Raw genomic sequence first — 19,124 nt, 5'->3', positions numbered from 1 at the left:
GTTAATGTTCACTTTTTTTAGGATAAAGTTACAAAAATCAGTAAAATGCCTAAGAAACTGTTCTACTTGGCATCAACAGGTAGATTTCAGTGCAGCTCTGATTCTTCTCTCTTATTTATGAGTAGTTTACTCTGTAGTTACAACAGTAATCTAAAGCTTTCACTTTACCTTCCCAGTAAATCCCTAGAGGGTGAACCACAGTACAGATTCTTTGAGTTCCTGTGGCATATGCTGACCTTGCAGACTTGTCCAGATGCAGCTGAGTCCTCTTAAATTTCTGAATTTATAGGCATATGTGTGTGTCTGTAATTGTAAAGTTCATCACCTGTCAGGGAAGTTTTATGAGGATACTTTGAGACATGAATAGCAAATATTTTTAATACATATATATATTTATTTGTATGTGTACACACATCTATATATAACCACAAAAAACTCAACAAAATGAAAGAAAAACAAAATTAACAAAAGCTCTTGTCAGTTTTTGATATAAGCTTTCTGTTCCAAAGACCTGGATGTATTTTGGGTTTGGAAATCGGTGATTACAGTCAAAGAAATGAGGCAGCATATTGTGGGTGTTGCATCTTTTCCATCATGGGATTTATTGTGGGAGTTTCTTGTGCACATGGTGATCATTTACTGGAAGATTTTGATAGTATTATTGAAATATTAATGCCATGGGATTCAAAAGATAAACATTGTTGAAAAATACATAAGGCTGTCCAACTGTTTTGGCATATGAGCTGCTACTTAAACTGCAGCCTGCGCTACAAAGCACAGCCAGATGAATCTCTAGGGCACTTGCAGGGACCTGGCAGATGCAGTGGGTGTGGAACCTGGTGAGACTTCAGTCAAGTGGCGCAAAGAAATTGCTTTCCTTGAGCCTTGTTGTGAGCCATACTTGGCTGTTCAGTTACTGAGCAGATTGCTCAGATTAATAAATTAAGGTGTAAATTTTGTTACAGACCGCATCCAAATGCTTGACTGCTGTCTTAACCTGGACAGAACTCCTTAAGAGTGATCATGTCTGCTTTGTTTCATCCTTGGAGTGCATGCTCAGAGGTGGGAAAGAACAGGAAGTTGATTCAGAATTGGACTGAGGCAAGCATTAATAGAAACTTCTCCCTGAATAAACATTTAGCACAATTTTACATCAGGAATATGAATGAAGCTGCAAATACTCTTAACCTTTGAGTGTTGCAGCTGTAGCATGTTAAGGTACGATGCAGTTAATTAATACAACGTGGTGTCAACTAAACTCTTGAAATGCAAATTGAACGAAATACTAAAATGATATTTACTTCCGACTGTTCAGTTTCTAATGATCTCCACCATCCCAATCCAAGACATCCATTTAATGCAAATTAGGACAGTCAATTTCATGCTTTTACCCTATATGCCTTACTTCCTCATTCATTGCTTCTCTTAGATTTGATTTTTCCCTGTCTCATTAATGCTACAACTTGCTTGTAACTTTAGTGCATCATTCTCTTTCAAGGCAGACTTGTCTTCACTTTTAAAAATAGTCATTACTAAGTGATTTCTGTTGCCTCAAAATTGGTAGCAGTGGATGGGCCTTTTGTTGTGTGATGTTCCATCATATGTTTAAAAAATCTCTTTCATGCTGAAGTGTTTTTCAATATGAAAAAGCTCAGTTTTCTGTGTTCTTACTATTTAGAGCACTTTAAAATAGGGAGGGGTAGGCTCTTAGGACTACTAAAAGGACCTGTCTGCAGCTGGGATTAAGTCTGATTTATCTGGCAGCCAGAAGGGTTAGACTGTAGTCTCCAGAGCCAGCAAATCATTCCACAGAGCTGACATTCCTACTTGGATGCACTGTGTTAGACATTTTGGGTGTTTGAAAATCTGCAAAGCAGTTATTCTGACTTTGTTAGTGCCAAAGATGTGAGTTGAAATAACATACAGCAAAAATGTGCAACTTTGCCTACTAATTTCAAGCTTGGCAAATTCCTTTCAATACTGACCACATGGAATCTTATAGACATGGAACACATAGTAAATTGTATTTAAGAGCTAAAGAAAAACCAAAAACAAATGGGTTGTTTGACTGTTTAAAGCCCCACTTAGAGCAATCAAAGTTACAGTTTGGGGAAGAAGAAGGGAAGACGAGATCTGATGTCTTTCTGCAATTATGAATCACTAAAGCTGTGCTGCTGTACTTTGTAACACCCTCTTAACATTTTAGGCTGTAATTTCATTTTGTTCATATTAAGACCATCCTTTTTTTTTTTTTTTTTTTTTTTTTTTTCCCCCAAAAATACTGGTGTAGTAGTTTAAATTTCATTTGATCTTTCATAGTGCCCAAATCTCTAGTACCTGGCAGGGAATCGCTAGTGTAGTACTGAGAGTCAGAAATCAGGTTCCATGATTTATTTCATAATTTTTAGGTTTTGACATGTTATACAGCAGTCTACCAATATTGCTCAAAGTTTGAAAGAAAACCAAAAAGCAAACCAGTTGTGGTTTGGGGTTGAGGATTTAGGGATTGTTCTGTTTTCTTTTGTTTTGTTGATTTTTTTTTTTTTTTTTTACCTTTTTAAATTTTTTGTGGGTTGTTTTCATTTCTTTTGGGGGTGATTTTTGTTTGTATGTTTTGTGGGAGTCATTTCATTTTGTGGGGTTTTTGTTTGGCAAGGTTTGTTTTTTTTTTTAATTTTGCTGTTGCTTTTCAAGTGTTTGCAATTGTTCTGCCAAAAATGTTTTGATAGGTCTCCTTTGCTGTATGTGGAAAAGGACCTGGGTGAGCATCTGCACTTTGAATACTTACACATACTTGCTTAAGGCGTTGGATTGTATTTTTAGACGTGTGAACTTTGTGCTACTAAGGAAACATACGTTCTTCCCTTACAGAGCTAACAATAAACTTAATTATGAAAGAGAGATGAGCTGAGAGTTAAATCTTCACTGATATGTGCATGCCTCAAGTGTGCTTGATATCGTACTTAGTTGTAAGTGTGTTTGTGGGTTTGGCACTAAAGTCAGCCCACAGAAATTATTTTTTTCTGAGAGGAGCAGCTAGAGCTTCTTCTGTGTCTGACAAAAAGCCAATCAGTGATTGTCTTGAGAACTGACAACTTACTAAACCACTGAGAGAGCTGGACACGCCTCTGTGAATATGCATTTTAAAATGAACAAGCCCCGGAAGTGCCCCTTCTTCCTTCCGCCTGAGTGAGAGGTAACACCAGCCTGGGCCTCTCCACACAGCCTGGGCCGGGCTGGATGGGCTCTGATGCAGGGCTTGGGAAGCTGCTGGGCCCCGTTTTCAGCTGGGGTCCCTGATAGGAAGGGGGAAGCAACCTGCTCAACTGCTAGGACCCTAACCCATCTTCCCCTCAGTGCGGCCAGGGGGCCTACTGTTCAGCTGAACGTCTAGCTGACATTAAAACCCTGCCCTGCCACTGGCCCTGGCCGAGCCAGGGGGTCCACGTGGCCCTGGAAGTGGCTCTGGGCCAGGCCTGCCCTGCTGCAGCCCCTATGGCCTGGCAGAGAGAGGGCTGAGCTAGGCTTTTCCCCTCCGGAATGGAATGCAGTCAAGCAACCCAGCACCCCTTCTGGCTGGGCCCCTGCTAAGGTCCTAGTCCAGCCCAGCATGGCGGCCGAAAAGACTCTCTATTGTAAATAGCTTCTGGTCACCGCCTGGAAGACTTGACAGGCCCGGGCAAGGCAGACACTTTGTTCTCTCTCCTGAGTGAAAGAAAAGGAAAGTTATAGACACGCAGAGAAACACCATGAAGACACCAAGGTCAGTGAAGTAGGAGTCATGTCCCAGATGGAAGGGGTTGATGGAGATACCTCACTCTTGGGCTGAAACCCTCTTTTGAGACTGTGGAGAAGATATGATTGCTATATCAGACTCTTTTTTTCCCTGTAGCTCATGAAATGCATTATGGTGTAGATGAAATGTTCTAAGTGTAGACATGAGCGGAGTAATTTATGCTAAAGTAAGCAGATGTTGAAGTGGCTGTGATCTTATGAGAAGCTTGAATAAAGAGGAGAGATGAAGATCCCTGCTGCCCCCCAGGGAAGAAGAAAGGCCTCTGTTTTCAAAGACAAAGAGAGCTTTTCTTTGAACTGTTACAATCCTTGAAGTGTGCCACCTAAATTGACATGGTTCTCAGTAACAGTTGTGGGAAGACTGTTAGTTGAGGAAGGGATTTTTACACAGTGATCAGATTTCCATTCTCCAGGGCAGCTGACTCACTGAGACACTGAGGCCACGAGAAAACTATTTCTTGTGGAGAGATCTCCATAGACTGAAGAGAAGTCTCCTCTCCCAAGTAAATTGGTGAAAGACTATTTTTAGAGATGGTAGACTGACTGATTTGTTTCTGTATGTTGTCAGTGTGAAAGAAAAAAAGTTGTGGGAGGAGAAGTGTTTTGAAAGTTTTATTCTGATTCTTCTTATTTTTTTTCTTATAGTTTCTAGTTATAAGTTTTTCTTTATACCCTTTAAAGTTGCAGCCTGTTTTGCCTTCTTCCTAATCCTGTGTCGCAGCAGGAAATGAGTAGATAATTCTAGTAAGTGCACTGGCAAATTGGCCAATGCCAAAGCAGCGACAGTACACTATATCTTTTTTTGCTCCATTATAGGAAGGAAATAATGGGTTTGATAGTCATGCAATGCAGAAGTACCTAATACTTAAAATTCTTCTGTTTTCTTTCTCAGCATTATATTGTTCATTAATGTTACCTTTGCCTATTTATATACCGATTTTAAAGACACGGTTTTTTGAAACTATTTATGAACAGCTCTTTTTTTTTTTTTTTTTTTTTTTTTTTTTTTTTTTTTTTGATTGAGGAATTTTTTTTTTTTTTAATTGAGGATTTTTTCTTGAGGAACTACATTTTCCCACACATAAAACTATGGAAAAACTACATTTACAGTAAATAAATCTGATTATTTTCTGTCTGTTAAAGCCTGGAATCACATGATCTTTTGGAACTTCGTTTCCTGAGAAGGGATATATGGGTATAAAAGCCACGATTGTGTTTTACAACGTATAACAGGTATAAAGCCAGTGAAATACCCAACCTTTTGTGGTAGTGATGGGTATAAGTGCATGAAAGTTGCTAAATATACCTGATTTCCAAAATGTCCTAGCAACTGAACTGTTTAATTAAAAATTTGTAACAAAGTGTTTCAGGCTGTTGCTTCCCTAGGACAAATGGGGTACTGCTGCTGATTTTCTTTGCATTACTTAAAGTGAAGTGTGGGGACGATCAAGTCAAAACTAAGATTTGATCTCAAAACTAATTAGTTGTAGCTCTCCTGTGTTTTGGTTTGGAGTTTTTATATTGTTTAAATTTTCAGAGGTTTGAAAACTAGACATTAAGTTTTTCTACCAAAAATGTGAAATCATCAAATCAGATATTCTAAATCTTAGCCAAAGATGCTGACAACATCAGGCCTAGAACATTTTTTCAGAAGTTAGGAGAAACCTTTAAGAAGAAATTGATTTATAAAGCATGGATTTCTATTCTCCAAGATGAGAAAAGGTGGGATGAGTTACAACAGTTGCCTAGTTTCAGTGATACTTTGGTTCAGCCAAAGAAAACATACTTCCTGTCTGCTTTCTTCTGTTTTGATCTGCTAACTGTTGTTTCTTACCTTGCAGAATAAAAAGGTGTGATGTGAGATTCTCAAATCTGGTTCACTGTATCTTCACAGTTCATAGAAATACAAAGCACAGGATAGCAGAATCTGGCAAACAGCTGGCACGTTCTGTTATGTTTATGGCTTTTTGTAAGATTGTCTGCCAGAAAGGACCATACTCAAGAAAAGATGCTCAGATAGAAGACTTTGAACACACTTCCTCTAGAAACAAAGTGATTGTTGGTACTTGGTCTTTTACAGAGGGTAGAATACTTTGCTATTCCAGTTGACAACAATCCGGCAGAGGAAGAAAGGGAGTTTAATTTGAGATCTGCTTAGGATTTAAGACCAAAAGCTTAGGAAGAAGAATTAACATTAAGTACTTTTGAGAGAAATTACCTTTGTGGTTTTGGTAACTTTTAGAATAAGCCACTGGTTTCGTTTAATTTGAACATATCATCTCAGTTGAAAAGCCAATGTCTTTTTGCCAATCTTTATCTTTTTTCCTCTAGTGAGAAAATGAAATCTTAGGTCTTGGTTGGCAGCCACTCATTAACGTACCATAAACCTATGCCTCACAGAGAATGCCATTCTGAGCCATTGTGTGGTTGTTATCTGCTCTTTGTTGAAGATGAATAGAATTAGCTTTGCTGTAGGAATACTTGATTCTTCCATGGCAAGCACAGAGCAAAGAGCAGAGATGGGTGAGAGCAAAGCTCCATGCAGAGGAGAATGATGTCCAGGTGTAGTGGGCTGTCAAAGTTTGCCCTCTTACTGTAGAGGAATTAACATGTACAGGGGAAAGGAAGAGAGGAGAAGGAAGCCCTTGTGGTTGAATCTCCTGCAGTTGTAATCTTTGTGTGTTCGTATTAGCAAAGCATTGCAAGAAAAAGCTGAGAGCTTTGAACTGAGCTTTTTAAAACTTCCTGCTGGAAAAAGGAATGCTCAGAGCTAATGTTTTAGGCTTTAGGAACCAGTTGTTTTCCAGTTTCAGGTATTACTTTTAATTTTGCTTGTTTCTTTTGTTTTTTTCTGTTTAATAGTTGCTTTTCCAACAGTGGAAAGTAATTGGTTCCATGTTCATACTGCGGATAGAGTCCAAAGTTAATTTTTTGAGTTTTAGTTTTAAATTTTGTCATTAATTTTATGGGGATTTTGACTTTTTCTTCCTTTTAATAATAGACAATATTGAAGAGTAAGCTACAACCTGGTTTATGTTTTTAGCGTCTTTTGTGTGTTCAATTTTTTATTTGGATATATTCTAAGGTCGAGGTCAATGTTGATAAAGTATTTGTAAAATGTGTTAAAATTTGGAGATAACTTGTACTACGTGAGAAGTCTTGATTTATTATGGTTTGCCACTGTGGGGACACTTCCACACTACTTGTTTTTGAGCAACAAAGTAGGATATTGCCTGTTTTCTCCTGTGAGGGTACTGCAGCTACTTTGAAGATGGCAGCAGGCAGTGTTTTCAGTTTAAAAAAAGATGGGCAACTCTTAATAAGCAGGTAGAATGATGAGAAATTAAACAGCTCTCACATGTTGATGTGTAATCTAATGAATAACTGTGCAGCTTGAGTCTTTCATTTCAAGATTTAGTTCCACTAAGTGGAGGAGGTGTGTTTTGTAGTGGTTCTGAGTATCTTGCAGGTAACACAGCAGTCCCTGAAGGTCTGACATCAAAGTTTCCCTTAGCTGAGCAAGCAGGTAACTTCAGGAGGACTTTTCCAGAATGTCTGAATGTAATTACACCGTATCTGTTTTTCAAAACAAGAGAAAGGAGTTCATTAGGCAGTTGCATGAAGTCACTTGACATTCAGTTGCTCTTCAGGACATTTTCTCCTAAGCAGGTCAGAATGTATCTGCAATGAGCTATGATCTGGTTTTTAAGCTATATTCTTTCTGGTTTTCTTTCCAATTTTTAGTTTGTGTATCACCAGTAAGAGTTGTTTGTTTTAGATTTTTTTGTGTTAGTGTGACAGGATAGTAGAGGCCAAATAAAATAGGGTAAAGGTTAAAAAATAAAAATAAAATAAGTGTAACCTTTGACTGTTGCAGTTCTCATCTTTTTAATGTGTTTTGTATTCTATAATAAAGGGTAGATCTTACTTTTTTTCTTAATGTGTCATTTTTGGATACAGTTTTATCATTCTGCTCTATGAGTTCCAGTGCTTGTTCCTGCAGCAGTTCACTTCAGCCTGTTGCCTTTTTATATTAGCATCGGAAATACCTATTCCTTTGTGTTATTGTTACAATACTAGCTTTGCAGAAATTTATTTGACAAGTGGGAAAATTGTAATCATGTAACTTCATTTCCAGATCTTCAGTTCATTAGCCAACTTGGCTAAAATCTATAAAATGTACCAATTCTATTCACTTTGAAGTTTTAGTAGCATTTCTGTTGTTGTTGGCAAAGTTTCCACTGTTAGTATTGTGTTCCCCTGAGAGAGTTTGTAGCTTGCAAGAAATCTTACTGGTATGCAGACAGTAATATCCCAGGCTTTGTTTTATGCTGCGTTGTGCCATAATAGTTTTATGTCTGTTTCGATTTGACATCTCAATTAGTTACTTACTGGAATCACTGTTTTCCTTTCTGAAACTCTGTTTTCAGTCTGCCCATGAAAACAAAATTATTTTCTTGTTAGCGGACATTAATTTGAATATAAAAATTAATTTAGTTGTCCTGGAGAGATTTTTCTGCTCTTCACTCCAAGAGAGTTTCTTTCTTTTGAAAGAAAAATCTATTGCGGATGAGTGGAAGGTGTGGTGGACATAATACTCTCACATCTTTAAGTGAAACAGTGTGTGTAAAACAGACTGTGATTGTATTGCATTGCAAAGAAGGCAGGATGTTGGTTCATGCATCACATTTGCAAGATACCTCATGCATCATCTGATTATTATGCCTCTCTCTGGCTTTGTGAATTTTACTTTGGGAACTTTTAAATACTCTCTTCCTGAATAATTGTAATTAGCTTTCTGGGTTTCTTTTTCTATATTTAAAAAAAAAAATTAAAATATTTTCCTGTGGAGATTTGAGTTATGTATAACATCAGATATAAAATGTGTGTTGATTTTTAGAGGCAGTATGTTAACCCTGGCATGAGTGTGATTGTAGCTGTTCACCTTTCAGTTATATCTAACCTCTTTTGTCTTCAGCATGAGTTTTGTTGCATATCCCAACAGGGAATATTTGTATGTTAAAACCAGATCATAGTGTTACAATAGTCTTGGAATAAAATAGGAAGTTTTCTGCCAATTTGATATGAGAAAAGGCATTTTTGGATTTTGATAAAGTTTAGGAGCCAATACGTGTGCCTAGATTGCCATTTTCTTACCAATTCTTTCCTTTGTTGCAATTCATGGACAAATTCACAGGAATTAAATCACCATTGCTTGTAAAGATATTTTCTTCCCACCTATTACCAGTTTTCTTGATTTACAGATGAGGCAGCTGCTAGTACAGATTCTTTCTTCATTTAGATACTGAGTGGGAGGGGAAAAGTACTGTCTGCTGCAGATATGAGTGATATGAGTAACTGTTTTTCATCGTTCTGTTGCCACTATTTGAGCTCTTGTGTTTAGACAAATGTTGCTGAGACGGAAGATAGGCAGGCCAGATTTGGTAGCTTTCAAAAAATAAAGGTTGTACACAAGACATAGCTACTTTCTGGAACATTAGTGAAACATTAGTAAATGGTGAATACCATAAAAGAAGGTTAGACAGCATTTATTTGTGCTCTTTGCTGGTCTTTTGTGTTCCCTGCTTCTTTGTTATCTGTGTGCTGGCCCTTCCATTTCAGTGGATGCAAAATCAAACAATCAAAATCTAAAATTACTCTGAAGGTGTAAACTTGTAGTAAAAGTTATTTTTATTTGAGATAAGTAAAAATACTCATGAGTATTAAAAGTAAAACAAAAGTAAATTCTTAATACATGCACAAGCACAATGTATGAAGTATTCAGTATATTCCAATAAATCTATTTTTAAAGTTTGGAAATTTTTGTGGGATGATCCATTTTCTTAGTCTCAATAAAATTTGATGTAGGCTTAATATATATATTTTTAGTTAAGCCCAGGATACAAAGTTTTCCTGTCCAGTCTTTTCCCTTCTATTTTCTTCCACATCCCTCCTGCTCCCCACCATGTATTCATACCTTTCTTTCTGAGAAGGTTGATTTGGGTTTTCTTTCTGTTTCATGAAGGAAGAATACATTTTCTGCCTCTGGAAAGAAAAATAGCTTTTCTTCCAAAATACTTGAAAGCAACTGTCAAACATCAGATTCTGTTTAACATTGCTTGTTGTTTGGGTTTTGTGTTAGGAGGTGGGATCCCAGCTTTTCACTTAGTAAATTTTCTTATTCAGCAACTGATTTGAGAACTGCTTGACATGGTAAGAGATAATAGTGTTATTGCATTAAGAAGTCATTAATTTTAGGCTGGTTTTTGTCTAGGTTTTTATCCCGTTTTTTGGTAAAGATGGCAGCCAACAATGCAGTGCTGAACAGACTGGAGCAGAAGGGTGCAGAGGCCGATCAAGTTATTGAGTACCTCAAGCAACAAGTTGCCCTGCTCAAGGAAAAAGCCAGTAAGGATTTACCTATCTTATGCTAAACCTGTTAACCAGATGGTTAAAAGTAAATGCACATAGGAAAAAACGAGACTATGTGGTGGTGTCAGCCTTTAAAGCATGTTTCAAGTTCTCGAAATTAAGCCTTGTAACAGTAGCACCACTTCACTGTCCTGTGGTTTGTGGGGTTTTGCTTTGTTTTGTTTTTTTTTGACGCTGCTTATTCTGAAATAGAAGAGGTGTGTATGAGGAAGAATTAATACACAAATGATGGAAATTTGATAGGACATTATTCTATTTGAAGGGAGTGAGGGAGTTGGAAAGAATACGAGACTATGCCTTATCCTGAATTTATAACTGTTTTTTTCACAGCTATGGCATTCTCTCAAGAGTGTCACACCTTCAATATTTTGTACCTAACTGTATCAGTAGGTAAAGATGCTCTGTATTACAAACATTGTCAAAATTTTTCTGTAGGTTTCTTGAAGGTTTTTTCTTGTGGTTCTGTTTAGGGGACTGACAAAATAGTATATTGAATGACAACTTGATTATATAAGTATTGTAAAAATGGCTATTTCAACAATAAAGAAAATAATTCCTAATTAATAATTAATAATTATAATTAATAATTCCTAATCGGAAGTATTTCCGATTATATACTCCTTGAAAGTTTTCACTTTTGTGCTGTTTGGCTCACGATGTTTCACTTTTCTTTAAAAACAAACCTCTTTGTCCAAAGTGATGAATGCTGATTACTGAAACCTGGTTTTTTTAAATGTGTCTGCTCTAGTCTTGCAAGCATCTCTCCGAGAAGAGAAGAAGCTCCGTGTAGAAAATGCTAAACTGAAGAAAGAAATTGAAGGGCTGAAACAGGAGCTGATTCAGGCTGAAATTCGAAATGGAGGTGGGGGAAAAAAAGTGCTATCCTCATATAACATAGATGTAGTTAGTACAAAACTATTTTAATTCTTGATTTTTATTGTTCTGTATGCGACTGTGGTATTTCTTACAAACTCTGGATTTTCCCTGGTTCCATGCCTGTGACAAGTTACTTGATTCCAACATTTTAATAAGCTGCAGGCCTGACAGATCCATATACTAAAACAGACATAGGACTAGTTCTTTGTATTTTTTTGTTCAGTATCTTTCATAATAAGCCATGAACCTCACTGATAAAGATGTCTCCTTGAAATATTGAAGAAATTGCTGCATGTCATTCATGTAAGAATAACTCTTTTTGCTACTTTGAGTATTTAAACTATCACTATGGAAAAATCAAGCCATGGTGCAAACAGGGACTTACTAGGAAAGCTGTGGTAATGTAAATTTAGAAACAATGTGGTCTGAATTTATGATTCCATGCTTTAGACCAGCCTTCCACTGGACTTCCTTCTTTGCTCTCCTCTAGGTAGTTCTATTCAGCTTGTACCATCATTATATACTTATATTAAAAAACAAAAGAGGAAAAAAACCCCCAGAACTGAAGTGCTTCAGATACACTGTTTTGTCTTTTAAAATTATTGCCAAAAATCCTCTTCTGCCCTCAACAGTTATTGCTATTAACCCATGCTATCAGTATTGTAAATTGTTAAACATAGTATCCAGTGTATCTCGATGCTAGTGTTTAACTGTACTGAATGTTTTACTATAACGAAAGCACATTCAGTCTTCAAAAACATTAACACATTGTGAATACAGAGAATTCTTTTTGTCCTTTGGACACCAGTAAAGCCTTTTCATGTACTAAACAAAACCATTAATTGTATTTTTCTGGTGTCTGTTAGTCTGCAGCAGTTCTTGACAGGTGTAGGATATTTCACAGAATCTGTTGTGCTTGAGAGAGGTCTCAGGGTATATTGGTCCAAGGTGGCAAAGGAAATGCTTGACGTGCATCTTCCTTTAGTTAGCTAGTTCATCTAAATGGTAGTAGGACTAAATTCAGATATTTTCTTTCAAAGGAAATAGATGCTTGTTAGCTTTCAAAGGACTAAGTAGTTGAGCACAGAAATTAGATGGACACAGAAGATCAAAAATATCAAAAGATATTTTTTCAAAAACCTGAGAAACAAAGACTTTCCCCAACTAGCAAGCAAATGGTTGTTGGTACAATTAAAATGATTTCAGAAAGTTGTTTATAAGAATATAATTTGTGCAAATCACTTCCATGTTGAAGAGGACAGGCATCAACTAAAAAAGTGCTCTTCTTCAGGAAGGTTAGTAAATATCTGAAATGCAAAACAATCCATGTGTGCAGAATGGAGAACTCTATAATGGTGACACCAGAAGGATTTATCAGTCGTTAATGATAAAACAGCCTGGATTGAAAGGAACTTCAAAAGATCATCTCATCTGTCCTTTCTTGGAAAAGGGAGCCTTGATCAGTCTAGTGCACTGATGATGCTTACGCAGTACAATTATTGGGTTGAAAGCCTTGAGGAGATTCTTGAAGAGCAGAATGTAGAAGAGAGGTGATTGTTACACTTCTGTCTGGTAAGATTGATAGTGCAATGTCCAGAATTCTATATTAGCAGTTTAAAAAGAGCCCATGAAGTTAATGTGGAGAATTTAGGGAAGGGAAGTGAGAAATCAGCAGATCACGTTAGGGCTGCAGGTAATTTTGTTTTATTCGGGCTCAGTTTCTTAAGTTAATCGTAAGAGCTGAGGGATGATCTGAATACACTATAAAAATGATTTTAAATTATAACTCACTTATAGGATAGTCTCCAGTATGACAAGAGCTAGTAGCTATAAACTGAAACTAAACAAATGAGAAATAGGGAATTGGTAGAAAAAATAACTAGATATTGAAATAAACTACAAAAAGAGATGTTGTTGGCATTTATATATTTTCTTGTATTTAGCACTTTTTCGCATTTAAAAAATGTGTAGTCAAACACTTCGTTTTAATTGATCATAATAATCATATATAGATTGAGTTCTGAAACATGTTTTGTAATGTGATTCACTACTCAGCAGTTGTGGATTAGAGTATTAAGCAAAATTTTCAGTTCTCTCTGCTTTTTCATGTATGTTGTACACTTAAAAATGTCAGTGTTCAAAGTTCTGGTACTGCCCTTAACTTCTGTGGTTTTGATTTTAGTAAAGCAGGTTGCAGTTCCTCCTGGTACAACCCTCTCTACAGCTTCATTTTCAGAGGATGTTCCACAACCTGCAGCAGTTACAGCATCTTCTGGTTCCAAAGATCAAATTAAAGGTGAAGATGAAGAAAAGAAAAAGAAGGAAAAAGTAGAAAAAAAAGGTAGTTCGCTTTTCTTATCTCTGATAGACAGTTGAGGTATTTAATTTATGCAAGTGCTTTTGCCTGATTTTGAGCATAAAAAGTAAGTTTTCACACAGCTACAGTAAGAAGAGTCATGTGCTAGCTCTTAAATCTTTAAAGTACTTGAAGCTAATGAGGGCAGTCAGGTAAGCTACAGATTCTTCCTTGCATATGGGATATATGCCAAATTCTGTTTAATGTGACTGCATTTTAAAAACCACGACTAACCAAAAACAAGGCATGTCTGTTGGACACCTCTACTTTTGTGCAAGTGTATCTCGTAACTTAAACCTATGTTTTGCAATCATTCTCTTATGCAGATTATTATTAATTTGCTATGATTAGGTTTGTACAGGTTTTTAGAATTTGGATATTATGGTAGTGTACTGTCTCATTTTTCTGGTGAGCTGTACAGAGACTTATAAGCTGTTTTAAATTTTTTTATGCATTTCAGCCTTTGACATATTCATATTCCACAGAGCTGTAAATACAAAAGCAGAGGCCACATGTCATATCAGGCAATTAATTTTTTCCCGCAAGTATTCAATGGCTACAGAACAAGTATTCAGTTGGTAAGGAAAAATAAAACCTTTCTATATATGATGAGGGGAAGTACTATAGAAGTATCTTAAATTCAGTCAGACACAGATTACAGAATATGCTGAATTGAAAGGGACCCACAAGGATCATCAAGTCCACCTCTTCAGGGAATGGCCCATACAGGAGTTGAACCCACAAGTTTGGTGTTATTAGCACCATGCTCTGACCAACTCAGCTCATCTCACATGGAAAGCAAGTGTTAGACTTTTGCCTTCTGCTGAAATATAGCACGAACTTTAAATAGTAGCCCTGTACAGGCTATTTCTGTGGAATTCAGCATCTGTTGAAGGTATTGCATTTAATAGTTCAAGTAACCAATCTGTAAAATTTGTTTTTAAGTCTAGAAATTAATTAATTAAAGTCTAGAAATAATCTAGACTGATTTTATTAATCAAATTGTCAATTACATTAAAAAATCGCAGTCATAATCACTAGAGCTTTTTATTCATCATAATTGAACAAATATTTTTGAAGAGCTGTTGCTTATATTAAAAAAGTATTGCCTTTTTATTATTGAATGTACCATTTAATTTCAGGCCTGTACTAGAACAATGATGAGTGAAATCAAATTGCATGTTGTGTCTACTTTTCCTTTTTTGCTCCCTTAAGAAGGGAGTTTAATTTACATTAATATGTAAGTTATCTTGGATGAAAGAATAGCAGAATATGCTTATTTAAAGTAAGCACATCTTAGACTTTATTAATCTCCCAGAGATTATCGCTGTTAAACAAGTCTTGAATGTCTCCTAACCAGCACAGTCTTTTCCACAAACTGGTTGTAACTTGCTCATCTTGAAAGGTATATTGCATATTTTATGATGCTATGATTTAAATAAGCAGTTGAGTGTGGGGAGTGTTGCTTCACTGTTGTTTTATACTGTACAGTCTGCACAGGTGATCATCATGGAGTTAGGCACCACACCAGGGGAAATCTCATAAACCACGAGCATTTTCATGCACTGTAGTGTTTGGGAAGTGCAGAATGTTGGCTAAGGTCATCTTGAAGGGTTGCACTGCAGCTGTGACAGTGCAGCTGCAGTGACTTCACAGCTCCTGACTGTGTACAGTGCTGATAAGCACTCGTAACCTGATGGACTGTGATTCCCTAGTTTCATTTTGGTGGTGAAACACCATGGCAAGGCCTCCTGGTAGTTCCTCATTATTCAAATGGAATGATTAGGCTTATTGATGTGGCCTTTGTTAGAGTATGTGTCTCACTTACACACGTTAGCTGCACTTAAATTCAGGGTGACTTTACAAACAGGTGGTGGTAATTAGTTGAGGTAATTATGTAAATTGTGTATGGTGATTCATCACTTGAAACTGGTAACAGAGGTGCTCACTCTTTACTCTTCTTTTGTGTTTTGCACAGAATTTCTGCTTATTTCTGAGACTGTAGCTCGCTTTTTCTTTGCAGTAGTCATATACGTTAGTTGTGCTTTTTTTAATGCTTATTTCATTAGCAAAATGTTCTCTTAATAGGTGAAAAGAAGGAGAAGAAACAACAGCCAGCTGCTGGAAGTAGTGATGCAAAACCTGTAGATGTTTCTCGTCTGGATCTTCGTGTTGGCTGCATTATTACTGCCGAAAAGCATCCAGATGCAGACACTCTGTATGTTGAACAAGTGGATGTTGGTGAAGCAAGCCCAAGGACTGTTGTCAGTGGTTTAGTGAAACATGTTCCTCTGGATAAGGTATTGACAAAATTATTTACTGATAGCTTTTCCCTTTCTGAAGTATCTTAAGGCATTCATCTGTTTATAGGATATGTTTTTGTTCTGCTAAAAGATTAGTACAGTCATGAAAATAAAAATAAAATGCAGATGGAAGTAATGCTTAGCAGCATTTGCCAGAAACCAGAGAAGTATCCTTACCCCCAATCAGTTTCTGATTGTAGTGCTTCTATTCTGGGATCTTATTCCAATTCCTCTGCCATCGGTACACACTGGACTCCTAAACTAAACAGATGTTAATCTTCTTTAGGTTTCCTAATATGTAGTAGAGAAATCATAGCAACTTTTTTGGTATGATCCAAACTTTTGAAACCTTTGCCTTCCAATTCTCTTTTATAGCCTGTTGAAATATTTGGCATAAAGTAAAGAAGAGAGCATGTAAATTAAACTTAGCTGGTAATGAATAGCTTAAACAACAGTGGAATATGAAATGCATATTTTTACTTCCTTGTGCAGAATAGAATCTGCGTCTGTGCTTTTTTTATTTGATACATTTTGGTATTTGACACAGATGGCTTATGGGTGCCTTCGAACAGCCTAAGACTTCAAGATTTAGTTTTCCTTTCACACCTCTTTTAGAGAGTGAGAGGAATTGACTGAAGGCTGTTTCTAAATTCAAATGCAAGCTTGGCATTTAAAACAGTGTTGTGTAGAGCAACTGCAAAATGGATCATGAAGGAATTGATCTTAGTCTGGAAAAAGCTCCACTTTCTTAAATGTCTTTTCAATCCTTATTTGCACACTGTCCCCATGGTAAGACTGCAAGCATAGGAAGCAATTAAAATCGTGATTGTTGTTTTTATGCTACAGAAAGTTACTGAACAAAACAAAAACAAAACCAAACTGAATACAGTAACTATTCTGCACTGATCACATCACTCGATGATGTCCACTTACTGGATTTGCACTGGGCAAAATCTCAACTTGCTTGCTTTTAGCAGTCTGCTTTCAAGAAAGCATGTAGAACAAAGCATCTTTAAGTCCATTCTAGACTTACAAACATGAAGTGTATAGAATGAAATGGCAGCACGAGTCTTTTCTCTTTAACCTTCTTTCTGAGTGGAAAAATAAGCTGAAGTACTCATTAACAGAGAATTAGGGATCATCCTTGCACGTTCTTTAAAAACATTTTTGTTTGTGTGTCTGTTTGCGGTTTTGGCAAGTCTCTATTAAGACAGTAAATTCTTAGGGGCAAGATTCCATCTTTGTATTTTTGAAATGTTCAAAAATGTGAAGGCCTGGCATGTGTCTACTGCCATATATTGAAATAAAAATATATACGTCAGATCAAGGACCATAGCCATAAATTTATTCACAAAAATTTCAGCTGTTCATAATTTTGGTGTTTGATGTGGTAATTTAGCACTGTTTGAGGCTGTAGTATTTGTATCATCTGATTTTACTTTTGGTTAGGAAACACAGTATGTATCTTCACTAACATTTCAGTATGCAGTGCAAGTTATTTATGGGTGTGAAAACTTCTGGCACACCCACTTTATATGTGAAATGCTGGGGTTTTTTTTCACATGGTGGTGAAACCATGTCAGAAGTTGCACCTTTTATTGTCGTGAGCAATTGTGTCACAAGTAACAGGGTATGGAAGGATTTTGTCATATGGTGGACCATGCCATTGCTGAGCTCTTCTGGCAGCTGGGGACAATTGGGGAAATATTTGAAATGTCAAAAGGAATTGACAGCTTTTCTGCCACTGCATTTGACTTTTTGAAGTGGATCTCTTCCTGTCCCTAGCTTTAATACTTGTATCAGGCAATTGTTCTTGAAATTCAGGTAATTCTCCAGTGTCACTTTTTGTCACCTCCTCCTCTTAAACCTAAGAGAACCTTATGTCAGTGATTCTACAGCCATTCATTGGAAGAGGATACATTGCAGTTACATCTGCTATGAATAATATACTCTAATTTTTGTAGCAGGAACTTTTTCTTCCACTTAGATGCCTTGAAATCTTTTCTTTTTAGATCTTTGTGAGGTCCACCCAGTAATTAGCATTCCATTCATTAATTGTTATTCAGTGCTAGATGATGCTACAACTTGCATTTTAGTCACTGACCATTTTTTTATGTTTTGCGCTACTTCTTTCCATAGCAATAACTTGGGAAATTTTCAGTCAATGGGCTGACGTGAAACTTATGCAACATAACTTTTTCTTATCAACTCCTTCATTTTGGCTATTTCTACTTTTGCTATTCAAGGTGTTCTCCTTGGAAAATATGCGGTATTTGAAATAGTTGATCATATGAGTTTCATTAATTATTAAACCTGCAGGTTTTGTTCAGAGTTTGTACTGTGATGCACAAACCAAAATCTAGAAATATTAGATACTTATATATAATGTGTACTTAGTAGCATGGGAATTAAGGTGTCTTTATTTTATCTCTTAAGAATGTTCAGAGTTTAATTTTTATTCAGTTGGAAAATGTGGCTTGTTTTAGAGTCTGAAGTGTGACAGTTTTGCTGAACAGAGAATATTTTCTCTGGTTTACTATTGTAATTATTAAAATAAAACCACAAATGGAGAAACATAGTTTTACAGGTTTGTGCTAACAGATTCAGTGTACAGTGTATACTGCCATTTTCAGTGGTTAAAAAAACCTCGTGGCATTTAGGTTAACTAAGATAAAGTTTAAGATTCAAGTGAGCTCATTATGTAAACGACCTCTGAGCATGCAGGATACAATTTGAATTTTTTATCTATGGGCCTAATTTGTAGACTTGTTTTGCTGTTGTTACTTTTGGTATTATCACCATTAAATTATTATCATCAGTAAATACTGCTATACTGAAAGTGGACTAAAGTGGTGGTCTTTAATGAATAAAGATGGAATGCAAGTGAAATGCCTTACCTGGTTTTTAATTTTCTAAATTGCGTATTTTATATTTCCATGATAAATATGTCACATTTCAGCAATTAATCCCTTATTCATTGGCCAGCTCTTAATGGGTTTAAATATTATGTTACTGGTGTCCAGGCATTAAAATTGTGAATCTTTTGCTATATGCTTCTCTTACACTTCACTTGTGGTAAAATCTCATCACTGTAATTCTTTCATTATAATGAAATAATGGGAGTCCCCCAAACCAGACGGCATTTTAACAACTCACATCCTTCTGTTTTCTTCCCACAAGATGCAGAATCGGATGGCAATATTACTCTGTAACTTGAAACCTGCAAAGATGAGAGGAGTCGTATCTCAAGCAATGTTGATGTGTGCCAGCTCCCCAGAAAAAGTGGAGATTCTGGCTCCTCCACTTGGAGCAGTACCTGGGGACAGAATCACTTTTGAAGGTTTTCCTGGTAAGTAGGTATT

General features: G+C 36.4%; 1 protein-coding gene across 2 annotated transcripts in view; it reads left to right on the top strand.

Annotated features, from left to right (window-relative positions):
- The window catches only part of AIMP1 (aminoacyl tRNA synthetase complex interacting multifunctional protein 1), a 33,389-nt gene that overhangs the window by 7,054 nt on the left and 7,211 nt on the right, over positions 1–19,124 (top strand). For both annotated transcript variants that reach the window (XM_088163869.1, XM_014878328.2), the window contains exons 2-6: positions 10,070–10,203; positions 10,976–11,089; positions 13,286–13,444; positions 15,548–15,759; positions 18,943–19,111. In XM_088163869.1, the coding sequence (XP_088019995.1) occupies positions 10,070–10,203; positions 10,976–11,089; positions 13,286–13,444; positions 15,548–15,759; positions 18,943–19,111 (788 nt within the window). The remainder of the gene's footprint in view (positions 1–10,069; positions 10,204–10,975; positions 11,090–13,285; positions 13,445–15,547; positions 15,760–18,942; positions 19,112–19,124) is intronic.

The sequence above is a fragment of the Sturnus vulgaris genome, chromosome 4, assembly GCF_052056855.1.
Source record: "Sturnus vulgaris isolate bStuVul1 chromosome 4, bStuVul1.hap1, whole genome shotgun sequence".
NCBI classification, from domain to species: Eukaryota; Metazoa; Chordata; class Aves; order Passeriformes; family Sturnidae; genus Sturnus; species Sturnus vulgaris.
This window is presented reverse-complemented; position numbering and strand designations above follow the sequence as displayed.